Source organism: Schistocerca americana, chromosome 1, assembly GCF_021461395.2.
Source record: "Schistocerca americana isolate TAMUIC-IGC-003095 chromosome 1, iqSchAmer2.1, whole genome shotgun sequence".
NCBI classification, from domain to species: Eukaryota; Metazoa; Arthropoda; class Insecta; order Orthoptera; family Acrididae; genus Schistocerca; species Schistocerca americana.
The window spans coordinates 1161712428-1161739486 of record NC_060119.1 but is presented as its reverse complement, the minus strand read 5'-3'; the positions used below and the strand labels follow the sequence as shown (position 1 = coordinate 1161739486).

At 38.1% G+C, this 27059-nt stretch overlaps 1 protein-coding gene across 1 annotated transcript in view; it reads left to right on the top strand.

The window, feature by feature from the left end:
* LOC124597776 (protoheme IX farnesyltransferase, mitochondrial) overlaps positions 1–27059 on the top strand; it is a 67865-nt gene that overhangs the window by 27822 nt on the left and 12984 nt on the right. Inside the window, exons 3-5 of the mRNA XM_047135960.1 lie at positions 130–400; positions 13348–13543; positions 16942–17117. Coding sequence (XP_046991916.1) covers positions 130–400; positions 13348–13543; positions 16942–17117 — 643 coding nt within the window. The remainder of the gene's footprint in view (positions 1–129; positions 401–13347; positions 13544–16941; positions 17118–27059) is intronic.

Sequence of the window (27059 nt, the reverse complement as noted above, 5' to 3'; positions counted from 1 at the left end):
ATTTTACTGCCACAATACATTCTGAAATCCGTGTTACTTGAGCTATACCTACATTTATATCATCAATGATTACACTGTAAAGATTGGAATTTTGATGCATGTTGGTAATTTACTGCTTGTTTGTTTCAGTACTCTAGTAAAGTTTCATCAGGAAGAACTACAACTCCAGTTGTTGCCCAGCCTCGTGAATCGCTCTCATTAAAAAATGAGTTCACATTGTTGGAAAGAGAGCTCTTACCAAAAGCAACATCACTGTCTTCACCCTCTTCTGACACTTCAACATCATCGACATCAACGAAAAAGAAGAATGTTGCTGACAGTAACAAATGGCAGGAGATAACTATTAATTACTCAACACTGCCTCAACAGTATCTGAAGCTGTCAAAGATCAGGCTTACATGTAAGACACAGCAACTAACTGATTTAGATACTTCTAAAAATACCGTATTAAGACATTTTTAAGTCTCGTATCGATGGTCTAGGGATAGTGTCTTTGATTAGTAATGAAAATGTTCATGGCCCAGGGTTCATATCCCACCACTGCTTAAATTTTGATTAATAATCAGCACGAGAGGTCACCCTCAGTCTGCCAACAGCCTTATCAAAGAGGACAGAGGAGTGGACAGATGTTCAGGGTACTCTCTTGTCCTTGGGATGGGAAACTGCCCCTAAAGGTGGAAGAACCAGCAATGATCAACCATATGAATATGCAGAAGGCAATGGAAACCACTGCATTAAAGATATATAAAATGTATCCACAGGACATGTGGCATGTAACTGAAAAAGTGTCATGATGATATCTCCATTGGCAAAAAATTCTGGAATAGTTCTCCATTTGGATCTCCAGGAGAGGACTGCCAAAGGGGAGGTGACCATGAGAAAAATACTAAATAACGAACGAAAGGGTAACTTTCTACAAGTCGGGGCATGGAATGTCAGAAGCTTGAATGTGGTAGGGAAGCTAGAAAATGTGAAAAGGGAAATGCAAATACTCAGTCTAGATATAATAGGGGTCAGTGAAGTGAAATGGAAAGAAGACAAGGATTTCTGGTCAGATGAGTATAGGGTAATATCAAAGGCCGGAAGAAAATGGTATAACAGGAGTAGGATTCATTATGAATAGGAAGGTAGGGCAGAGAGTGCGTTACTGTGAGCAGTTCATTGATAGGATTGTTCTTATCAGAATCAATGGCAAACCAACAATGAGAATGATAGTTCAGGTATACATGCCGACGTCACAAGCTGAGAATGAAGAGAGAAAATATATGAGAATATTGAAAGGGTAATACAGTATGTAAAGAGAGATAAAAATCTAATAATCATAGGGGCCTGGAATGCAGTTGCAGGGGAAGGAGTAGAAGAAATGGTTACAGGAGAAAATGGGCTTAGGACAAGGAATGAGAGAGGAGAAAAACTAATTGAGTTCTGTCATAAATTTCAGCTAGTAATAGTGAATACTCTGTTCAGAAGTGACGAGAGGAGGAGGTATGATGGAAAAGGCCGAGTGATACGGAAAGATTTCAGTTAGATTACATCATGGGCAGATTCCGAAATCAGATACAGGATTGTAAGGCATATCCAAGAGCAGATATAGACTCGGATCACAATTTAGTAGTCATGAAAAGTAGCCTGAAGTTTAAGAGATTAGTCAGGAAGAATCAGTTCGCAAAGAAGTAGGATATGCAAGCACTAAGGAAAGACTAGATATGTTTGAAGTTCTCGAAGGCTATAGATATAGCAATAAGGAACAGCTCAGTAGGTGGTACAGTTGAAGAGGAATGAACTTTTCTAAAAAGTACAATCACAGCAGTTGGAAAGAAAATCATGGGTGCAAAGAAGGTAACTGTGAAAAACCATCGGTAACAGAAGAAATACTTGATCAATGAAAGGAGAAAGTAAAAAAATGTTCAGGGGAAATTAAGGAATACAGAAATACAAGTCACTGAGGAATGAAATAAATTACAAGTGCAGTGAAGCTAAGACAAAAGCAGAAAAAATGTGAATAAATCGAAAAATAAATGATTGTTGGTAGCATATAGGAAAGTCAAAACAACATGCACTGAAATCAGCGAGAGTGGTAACATTAAGAGTGCATTAGGAATTTAACTGTTAAATACAGAGGTGAGAGCAGATAGGTGGGAAGAGTACATTGAAGGTCTCTACAAAGGGGAAGATCTGTATGATGTGCTAGAAGAAAAAACAGGAGTCGATTTATAAGAGATAATCGATCCAGTATTACAGTCAGAATTTGAGAGAGCTATGGAGAACTCAATATCGAATAAGGCAGAATGGACAGATAAACTTACATCAGAATTTCTAAAACCATTGGGGGAAGTGGCAACAAAATGACTAATCACATTGGCATATAGAATGTAGACTAAAGAAAATCAAAATACATTCATATGATTTGTCAAGCTGCAAAAAGTGTTTGACAATGTAAAATGGTACAAGATGTGTGAGATTCTGAGAAAGATAGGAATAACTATAGGGAGAGATAGGTAATATACAGTATCTACAAGAGCCAAGAGGGAGTGATAAGAGTGGACAACCAAGATTAAAAAGAGTTTAAGACAGGGATGTTGTCTTTTGTCTCTACTGTTCAATCTGTACATCAAAGAAGCAATGATGGAAATTAAAGAAAGGTTCAGGAATGGTATTAAAATTCAAAGTGAAGTATACCAATGATAAGATTAGCTGATGACATTGCTATCCTGAGTGAAAGTGAAGAAGAATTACATGATCTGCTGAGTGGAATGAGCAGTCTAATGAGTACAGAATGTGAACTAAGAATAAATCAAAGAAAGATGAAAGTAATGAGAAGTAGCAGAAATGAGAACAGGGAGAAATGTAACATCAGGATTGACGGTCATGAAGTAGATGAAGTTAAGGAATTGTGCTACATAGGCAGCAAAATAACCAATGATGGACAGAGAAAGGAGGACATCCAACACAGACTAGCACTGCCAAAAAGGCCATTCCTGGCCAAAAGAAGTCTACTAGTATCAAACATAGGTTTAATCTGAGGAAGAAATTTCTGAGAATGTATGTTTGGAGCACAGCAGTAGTGAAACGTGGATTGTAGGAAAACAAGAACAGAAGAGAATAGAAGCATTTGAGATGTGGTGCTACAGACAAGTGTTGAAAATTAGGTGGACTGATAAGATAAGGAATGAGAGGTTCTGTGCGGAATCTGAGGGTAAAGGAATATGTGGAGAGCACTGACAAGGAGAAGGGACAGGATGATAGGACATGTATTAAGATGCCAGGGAATGACTTCTGTGGTATTAGAGGGAGTTGTAGAAGGCAAAAACTGCAGAGGAAGATAGAGATTGGAATACATCCAGCAAATAATTGAGGAGTTAGGTTGCAAGTGCCGCTCTGAGATGAAGAGGTTTCCACAGGAGAGAAATCATGGCGGGCCACATCAAACCAGTCAGAAGACTGACTCAAAAAGCCTTTGCATGGGAGCGAGTGTCTTTTAATTATTAAAAAATACTAACTAGCGGTTCTGATTGTAGCACATCAGTGAGGATGAAGATGATAATACCAGTTGTAGAAAAAAGTTATGCCTTACAAAGTAACTATGTTGTGTATTAGTAAGAAACAACATTGAGTGTTTATGCTAATCTTGTCTCGTAGTCCATACAGTTGCCATATGTAGGATGCATAGTACATTCCTAGATTCCTCACGTAATACTGATTACTTTGTATGTAAACATTCACGGGGTAGCTAGTATCTATCTTCAAGCTTTCACCAGTTAAGTTTTTAAGCATTTCTGCGACACTCATGTGAGTTATGCAAACCTGTCACCATTCATTCTTCCCTTCTTTGTATACATGCAGTATCCCCATTAGAACTTAGCTATGAGTTCCAAATACCTGAGCAATATTCTGGGATGGTTCGCATAAGTGTTCTGTAAGCAATTATATTTGTAGATTGACTATAGTATCCCAGTATCCTACCAATGAAATGGAAGTCTACCACGTGCTTTACATACATCAGAGCCTATATATGATCATTACATTTCATATACCAACAAACTGTTACATCCAGGTATTTGGATAAGCTGACTGACTCCACTTGTGAATAATTAATAGTGTAGTCATAGGACAGTACATTGTAGTGCTTTGTGAAGTGCACACTTGTCCATTTTCGAAGATTTAAGCAAACTCCCAGTCTTTGTCCTACTTCGAAAACTTTCCAGGTTCTAACTGATTATTTACAGAACTTTTTCTTGTAGTACTTGTTTGTAGATCATTTTATCACCTGCAAAAAGTGTTAGACTACTGTTAATATTGTCTGCCAGGTCATTAATATATAAAATAAACAGCAAAATAAACAGCAATGACTTTCCATCCGAGATAACATGCAGCATTCTCCCTACCAAGAAGTCCTCAAGTTAGCTACATAGTTTGTTTTATACTTTATATAAACATGCTTTCAATAATACATGTTGCTGTGGTACTTAGTCAAGTGATTTTTGAAAGTCAAGGAATAAAGTGTCTCTCTGGCTTTTGAGATGACATGTGAGATAAGTGCAAGTTGGATTTTTTATGACCAGTGTTTTCAGAATCATCCTGGTTGGCATGGAGGAAATTATTCTGTTAGAGATACCTAATTACATTTGAGTACAAATTATGTTCTGTTATTCTACAATACATTGGTGCCAGTGAGCTGAATGGTGTGTAGATCTCTGCTGTGTTTTCTGTAGACAAGTGAGACCTGTGCTTTTTCCAACTACATTGCACAGTTTTTTGTTCACTCATCATTGTTGGGGTGTGAGAATTAAACTGGAACAGTAATCCTACATCTTCCTCTGTAAAGAGACATTAGAAAACAGAATTGAGCATTTCTGCTTTTGCTTCGCTACACCTGATTTCAGTTCCTGTGTCATCCAGGAGTGTTTGGACACCAACTTTAGTGCCACTGACAGACTTTACATATTACCAGGATACCTTTAGGTTTTGTGAGGGATATTTCGATAAGATTCTTCTACAGTAGTCATTGAAAGCCTTGCACACGCCCTTTTGACAGCCTAAAATGTTCCATTCAGCATCTCTCTTTCTGTTATATAGCCATTTGCTTTGTTTTGCATCTATTATGCAGAAGATGATGTTTCTTTATAGAAATTTGTTCACAACGATTGAATACCATGGAAGCAATGACTTTGCCAATGATAAGTGAGCTGCAGTATTGCTAATGGGTTTTAAGTGTGCTGATTAAAAAATCAGAAAACTGCATATGTTCAAATGCTGAAACATATTAATGAAAGGCATGCTAGTTATAAGCCCAGAGTCTATGACTGCATTCCATAGTGCTAGATGGCTAGTAAGGCCAACAATGTAGTAGGGAAGGCCATTTTCTCGCTTGTTAGTACTGGGTCTGCAGTGTCAAAGATGTGACTATATTATTGCCAATACAAAACAAAGGGCTTGCCTACACAACAGACATACAGTATCACATCACAAATCTGTACTGCAGAGAAGATGCAACCAAAGCGGAACGACTTCTGTATTGCCATGAAATATCTCAGCTGCAGTATGCATCTCTCAGCATGTGATCTGCATTTACACCTCATTAAATGCAGCATGGAAAATTCCATTTTTATAATGGTCAGAAAGTAGAGAAAACTTCGCTGTTACAGGTGTACAGCTAAGTTGACAAATTCATTTATAGTACATTATTCCAAAGTTCAACCTAGGTATTTTTATCGCATGCTGCAATTGATAGTCTTAGAAGATTTCACTGCGTAGGCTCCAGCCGTATCACTCGGTTGGAAGCAAAGCCGAGCTCACCTTCAAGCAGCACTTGCAACACCTCATCAGCTCGGTCTTCAAGATACTGTGCCAAAAACTTGAATTGTCAAAAATTGATATCAAAAACTGTACCATTTGTTGACAACACTATGAAACTTCAGGAATCACAGAAGGTGATTCCTGAAGGTGTAGTAGTTCACGTGGAAGTCACTTCCCTCTTTCTACTACACAACATGCAGAGAAGTCTATTCCACTTACAGAAATACATCATTGTTGGCAGGTCTTGTGCAGAATGCATTAGGCAACAGAAGTGAACTCCACTTGATTCCATTGATATCTTCTTGTTCTTCTAGTGTTATGGAACTGTAGGACTACAGGTTGCCCCTTCAAAGATTACATTTTCCCCTTCTCCTCCCAGAACATCTTCACCTTTTCTCTTCTTCTCACTCTCTCAGCTTCTAAGATCTTTAGTACATTCTGTTTTCTGTTCCATTGGTAACACACTATGCTTTTCCTCTCTATTCTTCTGGTCAATGTGTACATGCTTCTCAAATTTTCCTTTCCTTCCACACTGATCCACAGTTCCTTTCAGAGTTCAACAACCGGGCTGGTTCCTCTCTTTCCTCTTGTCCTCCCTGATGTTCCCCACACACTTTTCATCATTCTGTCTATATTTGTTCCAATGACAATTACCGCAGACCTTACCATTTTCAGCCTCATTTCTCCTGATACTGTCCACATACTCTAGCACAGCTCAACCCTAGGTCTTTGCATGCATCTCTCACGTCTTTTAGGGCTTACTATTTTCATTGGTATTTTTCTCTCTTATTTCTCTAGTTATTCTGTACCATTACTTCCTAGTGATATTGTATCATATATGGTACTGCATCCCTCACCATTGCCTTGTAGTATCTGATCTTTGTTTCTGTAGATATATTCTTTTCATTGAATGTATCTTTGATCAACAGAAGGCTGACATCATCATCTATGTTATTCGCGCATTACATTTGTATCTTCCTGTTATACATTCTCTCAGATATTTACATTTGTTCACCCTTTGCATGATGGTTTCAGATGTTTCCCAATCCAAAGGGTTATTCCGTGCCTTTGTGTTGTTGTAGGCAATCCTCAGTCCTACTCTTCTGCCTATCTTGCTTCTAGGTTGTCAAGTTGCCACTTTGGGTCTTCTTCAATCTCAGTTACTCACCTTGCTAGGAAGTCTACTTGGACTATGTTGTCCTGTTTGTCCCCCATGTGCATCTTTGGTATTTGCATATTCTCTTTTACTGATCTTCACTATCTGATCACTTCATCCAATGCTATGCTGAACAAATTTGGTGACAATCGATCTTGCTGTTTGACACTGGTCTTGACCTCAATTACTTCTGACAGTGGTCCTTTGGATCTCATTTTTACCTTTGTGTCGGTCAGAATTTCCATTGTGGTTCTTGTGTAGTACCATGTAGTCCTCTGGTCTTCAGGAACCGTTTAAGAGTCTGTCTGTTGAAGGAGTCATATGCCCTCATGAAGTCCACAAATGTTACTGCCATCATTTTGTTCTAAGCCCTATGTAGCCACTAGTAGCAATAATTGGGTGTAGTTGTTCACCCCTCTGTTGTCCCTCTTCTTATGTACTGACATTATGTATTGGCGTTCTTCCATCCTGGTAATTTCTTTGTCCTCCAGATCTGGCAGATAACTTGTGTTGTGTTGTCTACCATCTTATTGCCTCCCCATTTTATCATTCCAACCTCTAACTCATCATGTCCAATTGCCTTGTTATTAATTTAGATTGGTTATGACCTGTTTCACTTTGTCTCTGGTTGGACAGTGTGACTCTCTTCTGTGTACATCCTTTATTTAGTGGCACATGACATCTGTTCTGGTGTTCTTCCTGAACTTGGCGTTTATGTTCTCTTTAGTGTTTGTCCACCATTACTACTGGTCAATCTGGAATTTTCCAAGACAATTGCGTAGGTTTGCTCATGTCTTTCTTCTTACCTGTATGGTCCTGAAGTCTGTTGTCATTAGTTTCATTTTGTATTCTCAACACATTTCAGTTAATATTTCCTCAGTTTTATTTGTGCTCTGGTGTGCTGAGTACTCGACTACTGTTTCCTTATGTTGGGCCTCCCTTCTAATCTGTACATTTTAATCACCTACTAGTACGTTTACTTGTCTGAGTGGTATGCTTTTCAGTGTTTCATCTGTCTCCTCTGAGAAGCTCTCGCTATTTTCTTGCTTTTGCTGTTTGTGTCATGAGACGGTGCCTGTCCATTTGCTATTGTATACTTTTTGTTTCCTGCTCGAATTCTTGGCATTGATATTCGTTCTGACCTACTCTTCACTTCAGTTAGCCTATTCTTGTGTCTCTTGTCTACCACGAATCCTTTATGAAAGCACTTAGGTGTGTTTCTTTCCTTTTCTTAGTATCTCAGTGCTTCTCTCTTTCATCTCATCTATTACCTATTTAAATGTCTGGTCTTCATCATTGTCTGCACATTTTTGGTCCCCCTTCTGAAAATACTTCCAATTTTAATGTTTTTCAACGTTCATGGGAGCCCTGGCTCTTCTCTTATGCACTTTCTGTTCACCCAGAATCTAAATGCCTGCTTTCATCGACATTAATCAACAGGGGAGTGTCGCCCTGGAGTAATCTCGATTCTGCTGTGTGACCTGTCCATGACCTGAAAGAAAGCGTTTGTTGGGATGGCTTTTGTCCGTCCAGTTATACGACTGTGGTTGTTAGCCCCAGAAGTTCAATTCATACCACCTGTGACATAGGGAACCAGGTGCCTGTGATTGCTGCCCCTAAGATAAAGAACACCCTACCTGATATATTGCAGTGGCTCTTCTGCTATTTGGTAGTGAGAATTCAAATTGTTCTTTTGCCTTTGAGATCGTTGGCTGGACTTCACATTGATACAACTCCACCTGCAATATATCTTGATTAAAATGCCAATAGTTGTTGTTTCCAAGCCTGGATTAATTATGATGGTTCCACAAAAAATTACCCATTAGAGAAACAGAAAGTGAATCGAAAAATTGTTATAGATTTATGTAAAAAATGTAAATTATTTGGAAAATATTAAATTTTCTGGTTTGTGAAGTGGTGATATAATTAATAATTACAAAGGCATTCATCACTTGATAGGAGCCGTCATTGATTTAGCCATTAGATTTTACAGTAAAAGCAGATTTCGATTAAAACTAACATCTGTCTTACACAGCCAAATGCAAGTATACATGTGACTTACCCACAGTTGGTGTGTTCACTACTGTGAATGTCATATAAAGGACAAAAAGTTGGCACTGAGCACATATATGTGCTACAAAGTGATGCCGATCAGCAGGCCCGTATTTCTCAGAATTTCTCCAGGGGTTATCAGTGTTCCAGTGTAGATCTTTTATTTTAGTGTCTCAATTACAAGTAGACCACATGGCTATCGGATTTCATAATTTTGCATATTTATAGAAAGTGGAAATTGGAGCTCAAATATCATTCCCCGAAAGCAGTTTAATTAAAGTCTAAAAAATTCTTGAGAAATTCGACTCTGAAGTTTTCTGAGTGTCTTTAATTCACTAAAATCCGAACAATTTTTCAGTGGGCCATATGGCTCTGTGGTAGAACGCTCCCCTGTAACATGGATGGTCTGGGTTCATTTACCAGCCATCACAAATTTTAAACAAAGGTGCATGTTATACATTTCAGTTTGGATACCTGTGTCATTTAAATATAAAACACACGCCACATATTGAATAATTGTCTTTATGGAAATTGCATGTGAATTAAGGAGGAAATGCAATGATAATGCAGCATTTGTACAGTGCTGGACTTCACATTGATACAACTCCACCTGCAATATATCTTGATTAAAATGCCAATAGTTGTTGTTTCCAAGCCTGGATTAATTATGATGGTTCCACAAAAAATTACCCATTAGAGAAACAGAAAGTGAATCGAATTAAGGAGAAAATGCAATGATAATGCAGCATTTGTACAGTGTACTCAGTGCCATGAAAATTACTGTTTTTCGTGGTTTTATTATGCTTATCACTCTGCCTCGTGACCACATCTGTAATTTAAAACAATGAACATAGTACATATAAAGAGTAGCTAATTTTTGTCCTAAAAAATTTAATTTGTATTTTTTTTAAATTGAAACAATCTTTAACATTTTTAATGAAAGATCAGTTTTATGAATTTATAATTGTGGTGATAACCGAAATTTTGTATGCAATATGTATAAGAATAGTAAGAAGATGTGCACTTTTCATTTAAAAAATGTTGATTAGGTATGTCAAACAATGGAAACTCCAGGTTGGAATATCAACAATATAAGGAAAATGATAGATTGCTATTCACCATAAAGATGACATGTTGAGTTGTAGACAGGCACAGCGAAAATACTGTTACACATTTAGCTTTCAGTTGAAACTTTCTTCATACGTTCATTCACACCTCGTGCACATATGTCCGCCATCTCTGGAAGCTTGGACCGGGATGCAGCTGTCACATGAACAAAAGCAGTCATCTGGAGGGGGCAGGGAAGGAGAAGCAGGGTACAAATGGAGGGAGAGCATGCAGGAACTAGCTGGAGACACCACAAGACCGCCACCAGCTGCACCATTAAGAGGCTGTGAAGCAGGAAGCTGGGGGCGGTAGAAAAGTGGAAAAGGAGAGAGCAGCAAAGGGGTAAGACAGGCTAGTGCATTGGCAGAGGGCAGTATACAGTGATGATGGGCAGCATACAATGAGAATAAAGGGACATGAATACACAGAGGTGGTGGAAACTGTTTGGTGAAGAGTGTGGAATCAGGTTACTGTAGGTTGAGTCTGGGTTAATTTTGGAAGTGGAGAATGTATTGTAAAGATAACTCTCATCTGTGCAGTTCAGAAAAGCTAGTGGTGGAGGGGAGGATCCAGATGGCCTAAGTTGTGAAGCAGCTATTGAACTAAAAACCATGCATATTGTGCTGCAGGGGGTCTACTTTGCTTTTGACCACAGTTTGGTGGTGGCCATTCATCCTGGTGGACAGATTGGCAGGCAAGCATTCTAAAATAGAGCTATGTGGCTCACAGAAAAATTGTCCTCATATTAGTAAATTAAAGATGTATGATTTCGAGACTTCTCGCGAGAAGCATGGAACAGCTTTGGTGGATTGATAAGTGAGCCCTGAACTTCACATACCATAAAGATAAAAAAAAAAAAAAAAAAAAAATTCAATTGCAATGTGGTCTTTTTGAAAGTCCAGAAATGTTAAATGTAGTGATCCCACCGGCTATTTAGAGTTTTCTGGATTACCAATGCAACTACCTCCAAATATTCTGCCAAGAAGTTCTGTATTATGTATCCAGAATGGGTGGGACACCGATCGCGTTATCGTGTTGATACCAAATGGACCACCTTAAACCCAGTGGTATGTCTTCCAGTAACTGTGGCTTCATATCTGTTGGGAACTGTAAATATTTGTGTCTGTTTAGAGGCCCATAACAAGGACCATCGATGCAATTCTTGAAAACCTCACATTTTATGACGGCAGACCAAGGTGGTTGCTTATCCACTTCTTTCACCCAGTGTGGACTTTCAGCTGACTAGTAGTGCATATTTTGAGTATTGATTTGCCAGTAGTTTCATCCATTTAGGGGGAAAAAAAGCTTACATTGAAATGCATCACTTTGCAGCTTTCGAATAGGCACCATTCAGAGAATTCTAAACAATTTTTGAAGTCATTTCCAGAAACATATTCAATGGAGTGAAATTGAAATGTAGTATTCACAGAACACTCCCTTTTCTGATCCAGCTCGTTAGCACGAGCTGCCTCATAGAGAGATTAGGATTGGGCACTACTACTACTGCTGCTGCTGCTGAAATGTTAGTTGCATTTCTCTCACCAGGAACTTTTATTCTTTGTTGCCATATTTCACTGTTCATACTACAAATTACTTGGATTTCAGAATGAAATTTTCACTCTGCAGCAGAGTGTGTGCTGATTTTGAAACTTCCTGGCAGTTTTAAACTGTGTGCCGAACCAAGACTCGAACGTGGGTCCCAAGTTCGAGTCTTGGTCCGGCACACAGTTTTAATCTGCCAGGAAGTTACTTGGATTTCTTTTATAAAGTTTGCAAATTCAGATCATTAAGACTTGCCACAATGAGGAAATCTTTCAGAGTATAACCGCATCACTGCTTGTAACAGTTTGGCAACATTCACCACAAATAGCAACTACATCCACTTTCTCAGCTGTCATGTGCATTATGGCAGGCTGGAATAGGTTCATGAACAAGTTGTCTGATTGCTGTAACAGCAGAACAAAAGCTGACAGGTTTCAAGTGCACATGCAAACACCCAAGTTACACATTTGCGTATATTCATTAGCTATAATTGTTAAAACTTATCTGTGTATGTCAGAAAATTATAACTTTGTTAAAACCGCACATCAGTATATTTACTCATTCTAGATATATTTGTGGTGGCCTATCTTACCTGTCTTGCCCTCTGTAATGACATACATATTGAGGCTCATATTTTTGCAGTCATCAAGTATGGCAAGAACCCATTTGCTGTAGAACCAGCCACACATCTAATATTAAGTTTGGTTTGTGAATGAAAAATGGTGGCATTGTTCCTCCAAGCACAAACATACAACTGCTTCAATACAATTAAGTCTGACTTAAGTATTTGTTACTCGGACAATGAAGGTGAAATAGTCCATCTGTTGTTCAAATAGCCATCTCGTTTCACAAAAGTTATTTTAAAATATAAATTCATTTCATTATAGTATCTACCTGTTGCATACCAAAAGTGGTCCCTCAATCTATGACTGCATAAAAAGAAATGTCAGTATGAGAATTTTGATTGACTGATTTCTTTATTAATTTGTGAAGCAATTTACATTGTACCAATATCATGAAAAGAATAGTTGCTACTCACCATATAGCAGAGATGCTGAGTCGCAGATAGGTACAACAAAAAGACTGTCAGAAAGTGAGCTTTCGACCAACAAGGCCTTTGTCGAAAATAGGCAAAACACACACACACACATTTATGCAAACACAACTTCACACACAGAGATTGTGTGTGTGTTTGTGTTTGTGTTTGTGTGTGTGTGTGTGTGTGTGTGTGTTTGTGTGTGTGTTTTGTCTATTTTTGACAAAGGCCTTGTTGGTCGATAGCTCACTTTCTGACAGCCTTTTTGTTGTGCCTATCTGGACTCAGCACCCCCGCTATATGGTGAGTAGCAACTATCCTTTTCATGAGACTCTTACATTCCATCCCGGCTTTTCTATTTGAAAAATTAACAGCTTAAAATTAATTTCGTACATAATAGTCAGTGAATTTTCTTTTAATCTAATTGCATTTGTTTTTTAGTTCGAGCTAGTTATTATTTCTATGTGTAATATAGTGCAGTACTTCTTAAATTGGGTAACCTGTTTTAATTCAGGTACCCCATTACTGTGTAAAAAAAAATGTATTTTGTAAACAAACTTTGTTTTGTTTTGAAAGAGCAGATTATATAATGCCAATTATTTTAGTACAGTAATAATGAACAAGACATTCACATACTGTTTTGTTTCTGTACTTCCAGCACTTGTTGTGATGTCATCAATGGCAGGATATGCATTGGCTCCTGCTCCCTTTGAGCTTAGCACATTCATTTTGAGCTCAGTGGGAACAGGGCTTACATCCTGTGCAGCAAACTCCATTAATCAGTTCTTTGAAGTGCCTTTTGACTCGCAGATGGCCCGTACGAGAAACAGGGTTTTGGTTCGTGGTACACTGACGTAAGTGTAATAGTAAAATGTTTTCCACGCATTTAGTGACAGTTATGGATTTCTGTTATATGTATCAGTAGTACACAAAACTTTTCTAGTAATTATAAGTGAGAATATCAACTGTTAGTCAGTGTGGAAAATACAGAACGCTTTGGTTTAGTATTTGATAACTTATTGTCATCAGATCCTCTGAAGAACAAATAACACAAGCCGTTTGAATTATTCAAAAAACTGACCAACCATAAAACTATCGTGACATAATTAGTAGTCTGTCTGTGAATGGTGATCTGCCTCATATGGCTTCAAATTTCGCATTACTTTTATGTATAGAGTATTAAGAGAACACAAACATTTTTGTTTTAATGCTTTCTTTCAGTTGTATGGAAGTTGATTTAACACTTGCCCCTCACCTGCTCCTCCACCCCTGTCTCCCTTCTCTCTCTCTCTCTCTCTCTCTCTCTCTCTCTCTCTCTCTCTCTCTCTCACCTTCTCTCTCTCAACACAAAAAAATGTAAATATGTTCACATGCTGAGATTTTTGGTGAAGAAGGCGGAATATGAGATTAAGATTGCTGGTTCCCCACTTTTCTGTCAGAATCTTTTAAAGAGCCACATATTCGCCTCTTTTGTGCTCTGACAGGGGCATTTTTCAGCTGGTTCCCTTCTTTTCCCTACTACAGCAGGTTGTGCTGCTTACATAAAACAAATTCTGTTGATCAGTAAAGTTGTGACAGTTTATTTATGTATTTTGACATATATAAATAACAAATAAGTACAGATATATAAAGTTAACAAAAAATCATCTCCCAACCAAAGCAAGTTCTCTTTACCTTACTTTACATAAAAATGTACAATATTTTTAGTCTATGCCTAAAGCACACAAAAAATGCTGTGTTTGATTTGCGAGTAAAAAGAACTTCGTATGACATAATATGCTATCAGGTGGCACCACTGAATAATTTCCAGGTCAAGACAGCATGTATAGATGTTAATTGCCCTTTATACAGAGAGCCGTAGTGTCAAAGTTTTATTGATGAAAAATCATGACTAAACATAGCCTTGTGACCTCAGAGCCCTTGAAATGATTGCAGAGCCCTTACTTTGTGTTCACTGTGTCATTTAAAAATACAGCCACGCGGGGTAACCATGCAGTCTCAGGTGCCTTGCCACAGTTCACCTGGCTGCCGCTGTCAGAGGTTTGAGTCCTCCTTCGGGTGTGGGTGTGTGTGTTGTCCATAGTGTATGTTAGTTTAAGTTAGATTAAGTACTGTGTAAGCCTAGGGACCAATGAGCTTAGCATTTTGGTCCCATAGAACTTACCACAAATTTCCAAAAAGAATTAAAATTATATTTACACCTCAGGTTGGATATTTCCTCATAAGTAGTCACTTTGAACCTCTGTATCGTGGTAATCAATAATCATAATGCAAAAAACTTAAGATTCCCCCAGGATGTCATTTTAAGAATTTATGGTTAAAATGTTGATGATTCGCCATGAATAGGAATTATTTGTGGCACTTTTGTAAGCTGTCAAAGGCCCACTGTGGAGCACATTTAATGTAAAAGAACCAACTGATTTGCTCAATTTGCCTGGGCTCGAGGAAGTGTGTAATGTTTAACAATGTAATCCAAGATAGCAATTTCACATGTGGCATTTTGGAATATTTTGGTACCATGCATTGTCATGCACAAGCAGATTGAATAGAAATAGCTTACCATAATAAATAATTTTAGTTTATATTTAAAATTTTCCTTGCTGTGTGCCAGATAGATATTTTATGTTATTGGATAAATGACGAAATATTTTCATGGCTGCACCGACAGCCTTAGAGTGAATAGTGAAAGCCATTTTTGATTGTGGTTGTGGACTTTAGTATTCATGCTAATTGTGATGGATTACTTATGATGAATTCTATTACTGGATACATGTCAGGGATCTTTTTAGTGCAGAACAATAGCTTTGTGTTCAGTTCATATGCATGCTACTACATACACTATGTGATCAAAATTATCCGGACAACCCCAATAACATATGTTTTTCATATTAGGTGCATTGTTCTGCCACCTGCTGCCAGGTACTTCATATCAGCGACTCCAGTAGTCATTAGACATCGTGACAGAGCAGAATAGGGCACTCCGTTGTGTGTCACTTGTGTCATACATCTGTATGCGATATTTTCACACTTCTAAACATCCCTACGTCCACTGTTTCCGATGTGATAGTGAAGTGGAAACGTGAAGGGACATGTACAGCACAAAAGCGTATAGGCCAATCTCGTCAGTTGACTGACAGAGACCGCTGACAGTTGAAGAGGGTTGTCATGTGCAATAGGCAGACATCTGTCCAGACCATTACACAGGAATTCCAAACTGCATCAGGATCCACTGCAAATACTGTGACAGTTAGGCGGGAGGTGAGAAAACTTGGATTTCACGGTCGAGCAGCTGCTCATAAGCCACGCATCAAGCCAGTAAATGCCAAATGACACCTCACTTGGTGTAAGGAGCGTAAATATTGGATGATTGAACAGTGGAAAAATGTTGTGTGGAGTGACAAATCATGGTACACAATGTGGCGATCCGATGGCAGAGTGTGGGTATTGCAAATGCCCAGTGAACGTCACCTGCCGGCATGTGTAGTGCCAACAGCAAAATTCGGAGGCAGTGGTATTATGATGTGGTCGTGTTTTTTGTGGAGGGGGCTTGCACCCCTTGTTGTTTTGCATGGCACTATCACAGCACAGGCGTGCATTGATGTAAAACATATTGTTTCCCACTGTTGAAGAGCAGTTTGGAGATGGCAATTGCATCTTTCAACATGATCGAGCACCTGTTCATAATGCACGGCCTGTGGCAGAGTGGTTACACGACAATAACATCCAACACTGACTTCGTGCCAGGCCTCACCGCCTGACATCGATATCTCTCCTCCGTGAAGAATGGGCTGCCATTCCCCAAGAGACCTTCCAGCACTTGATTGAATGTATGCCTGCTTGAGTGGAAACTGTCTTCAAGGCTGAGAGTGGGTCAACACCATATTGAATTCCAGCGTTACCGATGGAGTGCACCATGAACTTGTAAGTCATTTTCAGCCAGGTGTCCGGATACTTTTAATCACATAGTGTAAATAGTCATAATCAATGTTAGATCGTAACTGAATGTTGTCATAGTGAACAGTCGCTTATGGGATGGACAGCGTGCAGAAATAGTGCATACTTCAATACTTTTGCCAGGTTGTGTCTGAGAAAGATGCATCTCATTACTCAATTGCGGAAGACATAACTACTGTCTTAATGGTCACAGGTCACAAATTGTATCACCAACAAATGCTTTCAGTAGAAACTAAAACATTTAATGATATCATTGTAGGGACACTCTTAGGGAAGTAAATATCCTTCTCTGTTACAGACCCTTGCATGCTATTTCGTTTGCTGCAGTCTGTGCTGTGACAGGGTTATCGACACTCTACTGGGGAACAAATGCCCTCACAGCTTCATTAGGAGCTGCTAATCTTGTTCTCTATACTATGATATACACCCCTCTCAAGAGGATCAGTATTCTCAACACTTGGGTTGGAGGTGTAGGTAAGTACTCTCTGCTCTACAGCTGTTTCAAATTGATGTTGTGAAAAATACGTCGACAGCTATAAACCTTCTGACTTAAAATCATGTTACTTTATTTCTCTCATTATAACTAACATTTAAAATACGGTTTATACTCAGTCAACTAACAAAAACTCTGCACAGAATTGAAACTTAGCTTATATTCATTTTGGGTTGACAGTTGAGTGTTTCTTTGAGAGAAAGCATGCCGTGCAGTATTCTTCACTTGTTACCTGCATTATGGTTTTAGTTATTACCACGAGAGACCATCCCTGCTGTGTTTATCATCTCATCAGTCAGCACTAACATGTAGATTCTTAGCTACATAGTATTAGCTACCTACAGGCACTCTTTTCTTTCACACTTCTCAGAGGAATTCAAGAAGTGGAAAAATTTTAAAAGTGGGACATTACTTTACAGACACACATTTTATAAACATTAATAAACCATTTTATTAATTGTAGTAATTTGGCACCAATAGTGTTACATAAATTTGACATATGAACACATTTGTAGTTTTTTTCACCAAAATATTCGGAATTCTGTTTTTAACTGCTTGTGGTAAATTTTTTCTGTATGATTTTCAGTTTCATAAGTACAGTGGATAGCTTCACTGACCACATCTGCTGCAGAAATATATTTCTTTTATTGTCTTCAACAGTGCATATACATCTGCAGTACAAGGCACTCTGCTGTCATCATCACTATCACTAGTAGTCACTTCCCATGTTTCCACTTGTTTCTTGCATATGGGAAGTGACCAAATCTTCAACTGACACACTTTCAACAGTCACTACAGTGTCACCAGCAAGGAGGAAATGTAGCACTGGATGCCCCAACAGCAGCTTTCCCCATAATGTAATGGTGAGACTTTCACAGTCATCATCTCTACTCAAATTTGGTTTGTCTGTTTCAAAAAAAAAAAAAAAAAAAAAAAAAAAAAAAAAAAAAAAAAAAAAAAAAAAAAAAAAAAAAAAAACGGAGCTTGCTGTAAGTAGGTGGAGATGATGGACTCCTTAACATCCTTCCATTCTGCTGGTGTGTAATGCAAAGCATCTAGCATTGACACTTCAAAGGAGGCAGGATTATCTCCTGCTTCCATTGAAGTTGACGCATTCTGCACAATAGATCTTCTATAGCGTGTTTTAAAACCATGGATAATGCCCAAATTCAAGGGCTGCAACTTGTTGGAGCAGTTCAGTTGCAAAAACTCTAACTGCACCTTTTGTATATTTACACTTTTTGGGTGTGCGGACCAACAGTCGACAAATAGAAGCTGTTTTCTTCTGTGTTACAGTCTTTTAGTCCAGACTACACAACTGATTTTCAAATAGGTCTGAGGTCATTCATGCTTTATAATTGACTCTGTAGTTTGTGTGCAAAGTTTTGACATTTTTAAGACAATGTGTTTTAATTAATTTGTCAGTCACATAGCACTTCAGATTTTCAGAGCCATCATTTTAACATTGCTAGGAGATGACCTTTAATATGTTTCCTTCCATGGCAGTTTTGGCCTTTGAAGGTAACTGTTTTGTTTGGAAGAAAGTTGAAGTAGAGACATGTTTTGTTGATATTGAAGACATCCTACAGTTCATAGTGCTATGTAATACTTTCAACTTAACAGTCTGTCACTCACTAACAGTTTTTATGTTCACGCTGGTTTCCTTCCCTACATATTCTTAAATTTGTCAATCCCCGTATTAGATGTGGGGAAAACTTCAGTTCCTAGAATATTGGCTACTTTCAGTTCCGTCTCATGTAACATCACGCTGTTCACTGGTGTGTTGGACCACATGCTGCCAGAAAGCAGTTCTTCATAATTTCTTTCACCTACACATATTTTCAGTTTTCTTTTCTCATTTGGTCCACTTTTTTTGCACTTTACAAAATAGTCTTTGTTTTTCATGATGGTATCCAGTGTGAATATAGGTGTGTGTGTGTGTGTGTGTGTGTGTGTGTGTGTGTGTTTTTTTTTTCTTTTCTGAAGGAGCTTTGGTCAAAAGCTGAATGTGTAACGGTCCTTCCATTGTGCTTGTCAGCAACTCAGTGTGTCATCTTTATGGTAAGCAGCAGTCTATTCTCTTCCTAACATTGTTGCCATTCCAACCTGCAGTTTCCATTGTTTGATTATGAAACTATATTATTAATTGCAAATACTGTGACGTGGATGTCAGCTTGTATATGATCATAATCATAAGCCAAAATTAACTCAGAAGTAATACTGCTACAATAATGTCAGTGTACTAGCATACAGTATTGATAGCTAAGGTCGGTAACAACTGCAAACAAGAGACTTTCAGTCCAAAGTCATTCAACATCATCTAACCTTTATCAAAATGGTTATTCCCATCAACCACCATGCTGGGGGCTTTATTGGTTTAAATGATTAATACATGTTGTAGTGAATTGAGAATTCTTTTATCTCTCGCATGAAATGACCCACATTGGCAGCCGATAATTGACATAAATAATTTAGTGAACTTAAACAGCAAATGATTACAAGAATTAGGGATTGATGTACAAATGGAACAGATTAATTAGAGTATTAAAACATTAAATGTTTGCATTTGTTACAATACCTTTTGCACACATAAAATAAATTACAAATCTCAGGGCTTATTTGACTGGTAGTGGATAAGACATTGTTAATAATGGGAAGAAAAGGGGGATGAAGCATCTCACAATGTTTTGTACACTTTTTGTTGTGTCGAGATGATGGCAGCAGGTACTGGTTACCGTATTTCCTCGAAACTAAGCCCTACCTGAAAAATTAGACTCGAAATCAAGGAAAAATATAATTTCCCGAATCTAAGCCACACCTGAAATTTGAGACTCGAAATTCAAGGGGAGAGAAAAGTTTTAGGCCAAACCTCCAAATTGAAACAAAGTTGGTACAGTGTAATATGAGACACAATTTAGGTCGAATGAATGATGATACAGCTATAGTAGTTTGGTTCGGGTCGTAAGCTTAGCAGCTAAGCTTTACCAGGTAGCCATTGCTATGCGTCAGGCGCTCCGTCCGTGTTTAAAGGAGTACCCTTCCTTTTTCACGTGCTTCGTCTGGTTTGAATCAGTTGCTTATTTTTCTTTGATCTGATAAAGTGCCGTTCTCTTTGTTATAGGTGTTTACGTAACTCTAAGCTGAAAATGTATTATTGTACTGTGTCATGCATTATTCGCCGCTTGCGGCATGGCTTGCTTTTGCGCACGCTACCGCCACTTACAATACAAAAAAAAAAAGAGGAATTGTCTCATTAGTGAAACAATGGCAAGAGACTGCTATTTGTTGTTACTTACACTGCTGCTTTCTTTGATAATGATCAACAAGAACCAAATAATAGACTGCGTATGATAGAAGATGTTCTAAACGAGAGTTTAGCAAAAAATTTTCTCTGTTTGAAAATCTTTGCAGACGCCTCTTTTGTACATTACATTCTGCACAGAAATTAGAGTCATCTTAGATTTAAAAATCTAGTCAATTGCCGTGCTTCATTTCTGACTGTATCACTATTAGGCATAAGAATAATACGAATATAAACATGAGATGATATGTATATTCTTCCGCGTTTGCTGTTGTCTCACTCTAGTTTCATAGTTTATTAGGCAGACAGGATTTAAATGAGATAGCAGCAAACACGAAAGAATACATGGCAAAATGATTATATTCATATTATTCTTATGGTGAAGAGAATACTGCATATGTTTCACAATTCATAAAAGTTCAATTAGCTACCATCTCTTCTCACAGGTAGGAAAAAATTCAGAACGTAGAGTTGGCCATATTGACAAACATCCTAAAAAGTCCTGCCAGTCGGATTTTCGTAGTACATTGAAATACTGCTACATTCGAAGATGAATGATAGAGAATTTGTATTTACTTCGTTGCATAATGCATGAAAATGCAGTGGTCGAAACTTGGGGCTGACGCAGAGATTTTGGCACCAGTATTTATCTTTGTGCCTGCAAAGCATGCCTGTGTAGCGCTACATATATTCAACGGCAGAAGTTAGTTGTGGCGGCACCTACAAACATTTTTCAGAACTTCTGCTTACTTTGCACTCGATTCTAAGCCGCAGGCGGTTTTTTGGATTACAACAACCGGAAAAAAAAAGTGCGGCTTAGATTCGAGTAAATACGATAGGTACGGTGCATCGCCTCGGAGATATACGAAACAAGTCGGATGTCCTCCTGGCTGTGCAGCAATGGCCTGGACCGCTCTCCAAGTTGACAGGTCACAGTGCATTTTGTGGCTGAAGCAGCATTATTGCTGTCGGAAGCCAGATGTCAGGCAAGAAAATTGCAATGTTGAGCGCTTCATTCCCAAGCACTGGATTGTAACATCCATCCATTTAACATGGAACAAGGAAAGACTGAGTTACAAAGTAACGATGAACATTAGGTTAGGGTGCGGATGGTTCTCACCAATTTTGGCTCGAACTGTGTTAGTAGAAGCAAGTATACAATAATTTGAAAATCAAAGAATATTTCATCTGAATGGGTCATAGGAGAAGAGAAAATGCTATTAAAAGTTTCTTGATTATGTTGTGATTAATGTTTGAAGAACAGTTGCACTGTTAGTGGCATAGCACAGTCGGTAAGCCGGTGGAGTGATAATTTAGCAGTATGAGTTTGATTACCACTGCCATCCAATTGTTTTTTCTTAATCACAATGTTAAACTATTAATTATAAAATAGAAGTATGGTTTAAGAGTTCATTTTATGTACATAAAATTTATATATACAATTTACAATTAGTTACAAGTACTTTACTTAGAATAAAAAATATAATTAAATAGTTAATTTTCATAATGGATAAAATTGCGAATGAAAGTAATATTTTCAAAGATTCTAGCAACGATATCTTCCTCTTTTTACAGGAAATTAAAATACTTTTTTGGGTGATAATCTTCAAAGAAATGTTTAAAATATAAATATTGTTCACACCAAGCAAATTTTATAAAAGGATTTTTTGAGCAAGAACGTTTATACAAAATATACTTCAGTGGAAAGTATACTTCATTCACATTTTTAAATTAAGGTCTTTCCACTGTCAGCCTATTGAATCGTTTGAGTGAAAACACGAGCACTGAATTAAAGCTGCACGATCAAATGTATTTTAATTGCATCTTCTCTTGATGGTTCTCGCTATTGTTGTAACAAATCAGGGGCACTTTTTAATCTTTTAATAATAGAGCATGCATTAGGAAAAAATCGTCCATTTTGACACACTATATTTCTGAAGCTAATAAACATATACAATAAATTTTGTATTTTGATGAACAGGAAACTCAAAAAGTTTTTTTCATACCTTTTCATAGGTTCTCAATGTGCCCGCTTGAGATGCACGGAATATGTCAATATGGTATTCAAATTGTTTCCACACTGCAGTGAGCATGTCTTGAGTTTCAAGCTGCTGTTATGCGATGTTGTTGTAGGTAACAGCTGCACATAAACAGTCTTTAGCTCTAAACCCCCACAAGAAATAATCACTTACAGTCAGGTCCAGTGACCTTGGAGGCCAGTAATGTAAGGCTGAATCATTTGGTCTATTGCGACCAATCCATCATTCAGTAACCCTTTGATTTAAAAATCCCCACACTTCCATATGCCAGTGTGGCAGTGGCCCATCCTGTTGGTAAATGAAGTTGTTCGAATCAGTCTCCAACTGTGGGAAAATAAAGTTCTCGAGCATATCAAGATACGTGTTCCCTGTAACAGTGTTCTTGGCCTAGAAAAATGGACCATACACCTTTTCCCATGAAACTGTACCAAATGCTTTAAAGTTTGGAGAGTCTCTCTCATGTTGTACAGCTTCATGTGGTTGTTCCACACCCTATATTCTGACATTATGGTCATTCACCTTTCCATTTAAATGGATTGTTGCCTTGTCACTTAACACTAAGCATGGAAGTTTTCCTGATGTGAAGCAAATAACAGCAACATTCTTGCATTCGTCTTATATTTTCTTCACGGTACCAGCAACGCAAGGATCAAACTTCTTGCCAGGCTCTTCTGTACATAAAAATATGAGGGACAATAGATTCCCTAAAGCAGTTAAACTATACTGCACTGTACAAGAGTGAGTGGTTTTGAAAAGATTGAGTTTTTTCACAAAAATGGTCTTCGCACTCTTATAATCTGGTTCATGTCTTACGTTGATTCATACTGGCATCCAGTATAATCAGTGTTAAAAACATAATCAAGGCTGAAGTTATATGTCTTGTCTGTATATAAAACTTCTCTGCAGCTTCCACTGTGTATTCCAAATTTGCAACATTGTTTGAGCTGACGAATTTGGTGATTTTATGCTGTTGTGTTGAATGCTTATGTTTAGAGGTTTTTAACTGGGTATCACTAGTAATAAAGTGATTTTATTCTGACAAATATGGGAATGTGACTGCTGTTGCTAAATACGGGAATGCGGCTGCCACTGCTCATTGTTGTGATGTTCTCATCATTTCTTGTTCATAACAGCCTCATGCATCCTGAAATCTTTCTGACATATTTCAGTTGATGACTGATATCTTGCCATTTTTAGTGCCACTTTGTTCTGTTTCTTTCCTCCAAATCTAAAGATAATCCCCCCCAATTGTGAATCTTGTTTTTAGTGATGAGAGCTTCCATAGCATCAGCAAAATTGATCACTTTCTTGTTATGAGCCATCAGCAATAAAGTACAAAAAGAATATTTGTCTGGATCGTAATCAACATCGTTCACCTCTGTGCTTGAAGAAGGAGCCTGTTACAAATAAATAGTACTGCATACAGGAAAATTGTTTGTGGGCACGGAGGGAAAGAGAGAATGAGAAAAGCCACACACCTCTTCATAAAGATTTTTTCATCAGGTTCAGTGTGTAATAAATAACTTTTACTATGAAATTACCAGTCATAATTTCAATAACCTGCTCTCCAGTTGCTTAACCTAAAGCTATTGCTAAAGGATCCACAGATGGGGAAGATTGTCTCTGTCTTTATAAATTGAATAAGCATAATGAAGATCACTGCTGAAATTTTTTTAATAAGATATAAAAAGTTGGGTAACAGCAGTAATCAAACTCGAGCTGCCAAATTATCATTCCATACATATACCGATTATGCCACACCACTAACTGCGCAGTTTTTATTCAAACATAGCTCATAGTGTAATCAAAAAACGTTTTTTGAGAGCATTTTCTCTTTTCCTGCAGCACATTCAGATGATATATTTTAGGAACTTCAAAGGGTCATATACTTGCTTCTACTCGCACAGTTACTGAGCAAGGTGGCTAAGTGGTTAAGGCACTGGACTCGCATTCGGGAAGACGGCCATTCGAAACCCTCATCCGGCCATCCGAATTTAGGTTTTCTGTGATTTTCCTAAATTTCATCAGGTAATTGCTGGGACAGTTTCTTTGAAAGGGCACAGCAGTCTTCCTTTCCCATTCTTCCATAATCTGATGGGACCGATGACCTCCTGTTTGGTCCCTTCCCCCAAATCAGCCAACCAACCAACTCACACAGTTCGTGCCAAATCGTTGAGACAATTCCCAGGCTCTCACCTTATAAGTAAGTGATGGATGGAAGAGCATTCATGCCCTCTTGCTTCCATGGCATCTCACTGACCCCTCTTCCCTTCTAGTTACTCTGTTAAGCTCACCGACTACATGAATTTTTCCTGCTCTCGGTGTTGTCATTGGAAAACAAAATTTGCAGTGCCATCTGATGACTGACCGCTGTTCCATGTGCACACCTCCCAATGCAGGGTGAGCCTTTTCTGTCTTGCATGGATTGGTGCGTGACTTAGAAACTGGTGTCCTTCACGCATTTTCACTGTCAAGGCCACTCCTGGCACTGGTCGCACATTGTTGCGAAGTTTTTCTGCATTTTTAAGTTGTTGTGAAAGCAGCCACACAACACTTCGACTTCATAATAGCTATCTCTGCATGAGACCTGGATTCTCTCATGTTTGTGCTTCATCTAAGAATCTGCATTTTAAAACAGGCGAAAATGGCTGCTTTTAGGCAAAAATTCCACATGCCTCCAAGTGTGTATTTCTGTTACTTTTCTCTCTATGCTCTGTCTTGGTGCCATCAGGGGTCCACAGTTACCTGCACACTTATCACTGTCTGCCAGACTCTTCGCATGATGTCCTTTCTTAAGCAAGGTAAGGACATTCACCAACCTACTACCTGCATGACTCCAGAAAGGCCCCATGTCTGCATGTCTCCCAGCTGCTGAATGGGGTCCAACTTTATCCTTGTCCTGGGCTGCAGGTTGTGGAAGTTGTGAAAGTAGCCACTGGCAAAGATATCACAATATTGTTAGGTTGCCAGCGGCCATAGACAAAGCACTAGCACCACAAATTATTCCAACTTGTCATTATTAATACCAATGCAGGTGCAGAGAATAGGGATACAAGTACTTTTTTTCATGAATTTCATTTCATTAAATGTAAATCACAGGATATTTACGTATACATGAATAAAAGTGCAGATGTAAATTAACATTATGAACACAAGAAATTTGATGGCCTGATAAAAATAACATTGTAACAAGAGAAAATGTTAATTCTGGGGACATAAAAGTGGTGTTATACTTTTGTGTATTTGAAAATAGATAGCTTTTGAAGGTATTGTTACTGGATTTAGTGGTTCATAAAGTGAATGCAGTAGTAGGAAAAGGAAGAGAAGGAAAAATAGTAGGTGAATAAGGACCGGTGGAAGGAATGAAAGAGGCAGACACCTTGTAGAATTTTGCACAGTGGATAATTTAGTCGTCACTAAATGGGTTTCCAGAGACAAGTGTGAACAATGACCACAACTTATTGTTTATTAACTTTAGATTAAAACTGAATAAATGGGATCTGGAACTAACCAGAGATTATTGGGAGTTTCAGAGGAAACATTAAACAATAATTGATTAGAATAGAGAAAAAGGAATACTGTAGATGATGAATGGGGTAGCTTTGAGAGGTGGAATAGAGTAGGTTGCAGAGGATCAAATATATAGAAAGACAATACCTAGTAGAAATCCTTGGGTATCACAGGATATATTGGATTTAATTGATGAAAGGAGAAAATATAAAAATGAAGCAGGCGAAAGAAAATACAAACGTCTAAAAAATGAGATTGACAGGAAGTGCAGAGTGGTTAAACAGGAATAGCTAGAGGACAAATGTAAGGATTTAGATGCCTACAGGCCTGGAGAAAAGAGAAACAGCTGAATGAATGTCAGTAGATCAGATGGGAAACCAGTACTATACATAGAAGGGAAAGGTGGAAGAACTGTATAAAGAATCTGTACAAAGGAGATGAATTTGAAGGCAATTTATAGAAAGAGAAGAGGACGGCGATGAAGTTAAGATGGGTGATATGATAGTGCAAGAAGAATTTGACAGAGCTCTGAAAGACGTAAGCCAAAACAACGCCCAGGAGTAGAAGACATTCAGTCAGACCTGCTGATAGCCTTGGGAGCTGTAGCCATGACAAAACTATTCTGTCTGGTGAGTGAGATGTATGAGGCAGGAAAAATACCTTCGGACTTCAAGAAGAATGTAATAGTTCCAATCTCAAAGAAAGCAGGTGCTACCATGTGTGAATATTACATAACAGTCAGTTTAATAAGTCATGGTTACAAAATACTAACACAAATTCTTTACAGACCAATAGATTCCAGAGAAATATAGAAACTTGTGAGCAGTACTGACCCTACAACTTTTCGTAGTAGATAGGTTAAGGAAAGGCAAACCTATATTTATAGTGTTTGTAGACTTGAAAGAAGGTTCTGATAATGTTGACTGGAATATTCATTCTGAAGGTAGCAAGGGTAAAATGCAAGGAGTGAAAAGCTATTTACAACTTGCACAGAAACTAGACAGCTGTTATTAGGTTGGTGCATAAGTTCATAGCATTTTTATACCAATTTCTGTGGGCATATTTCTTGATTG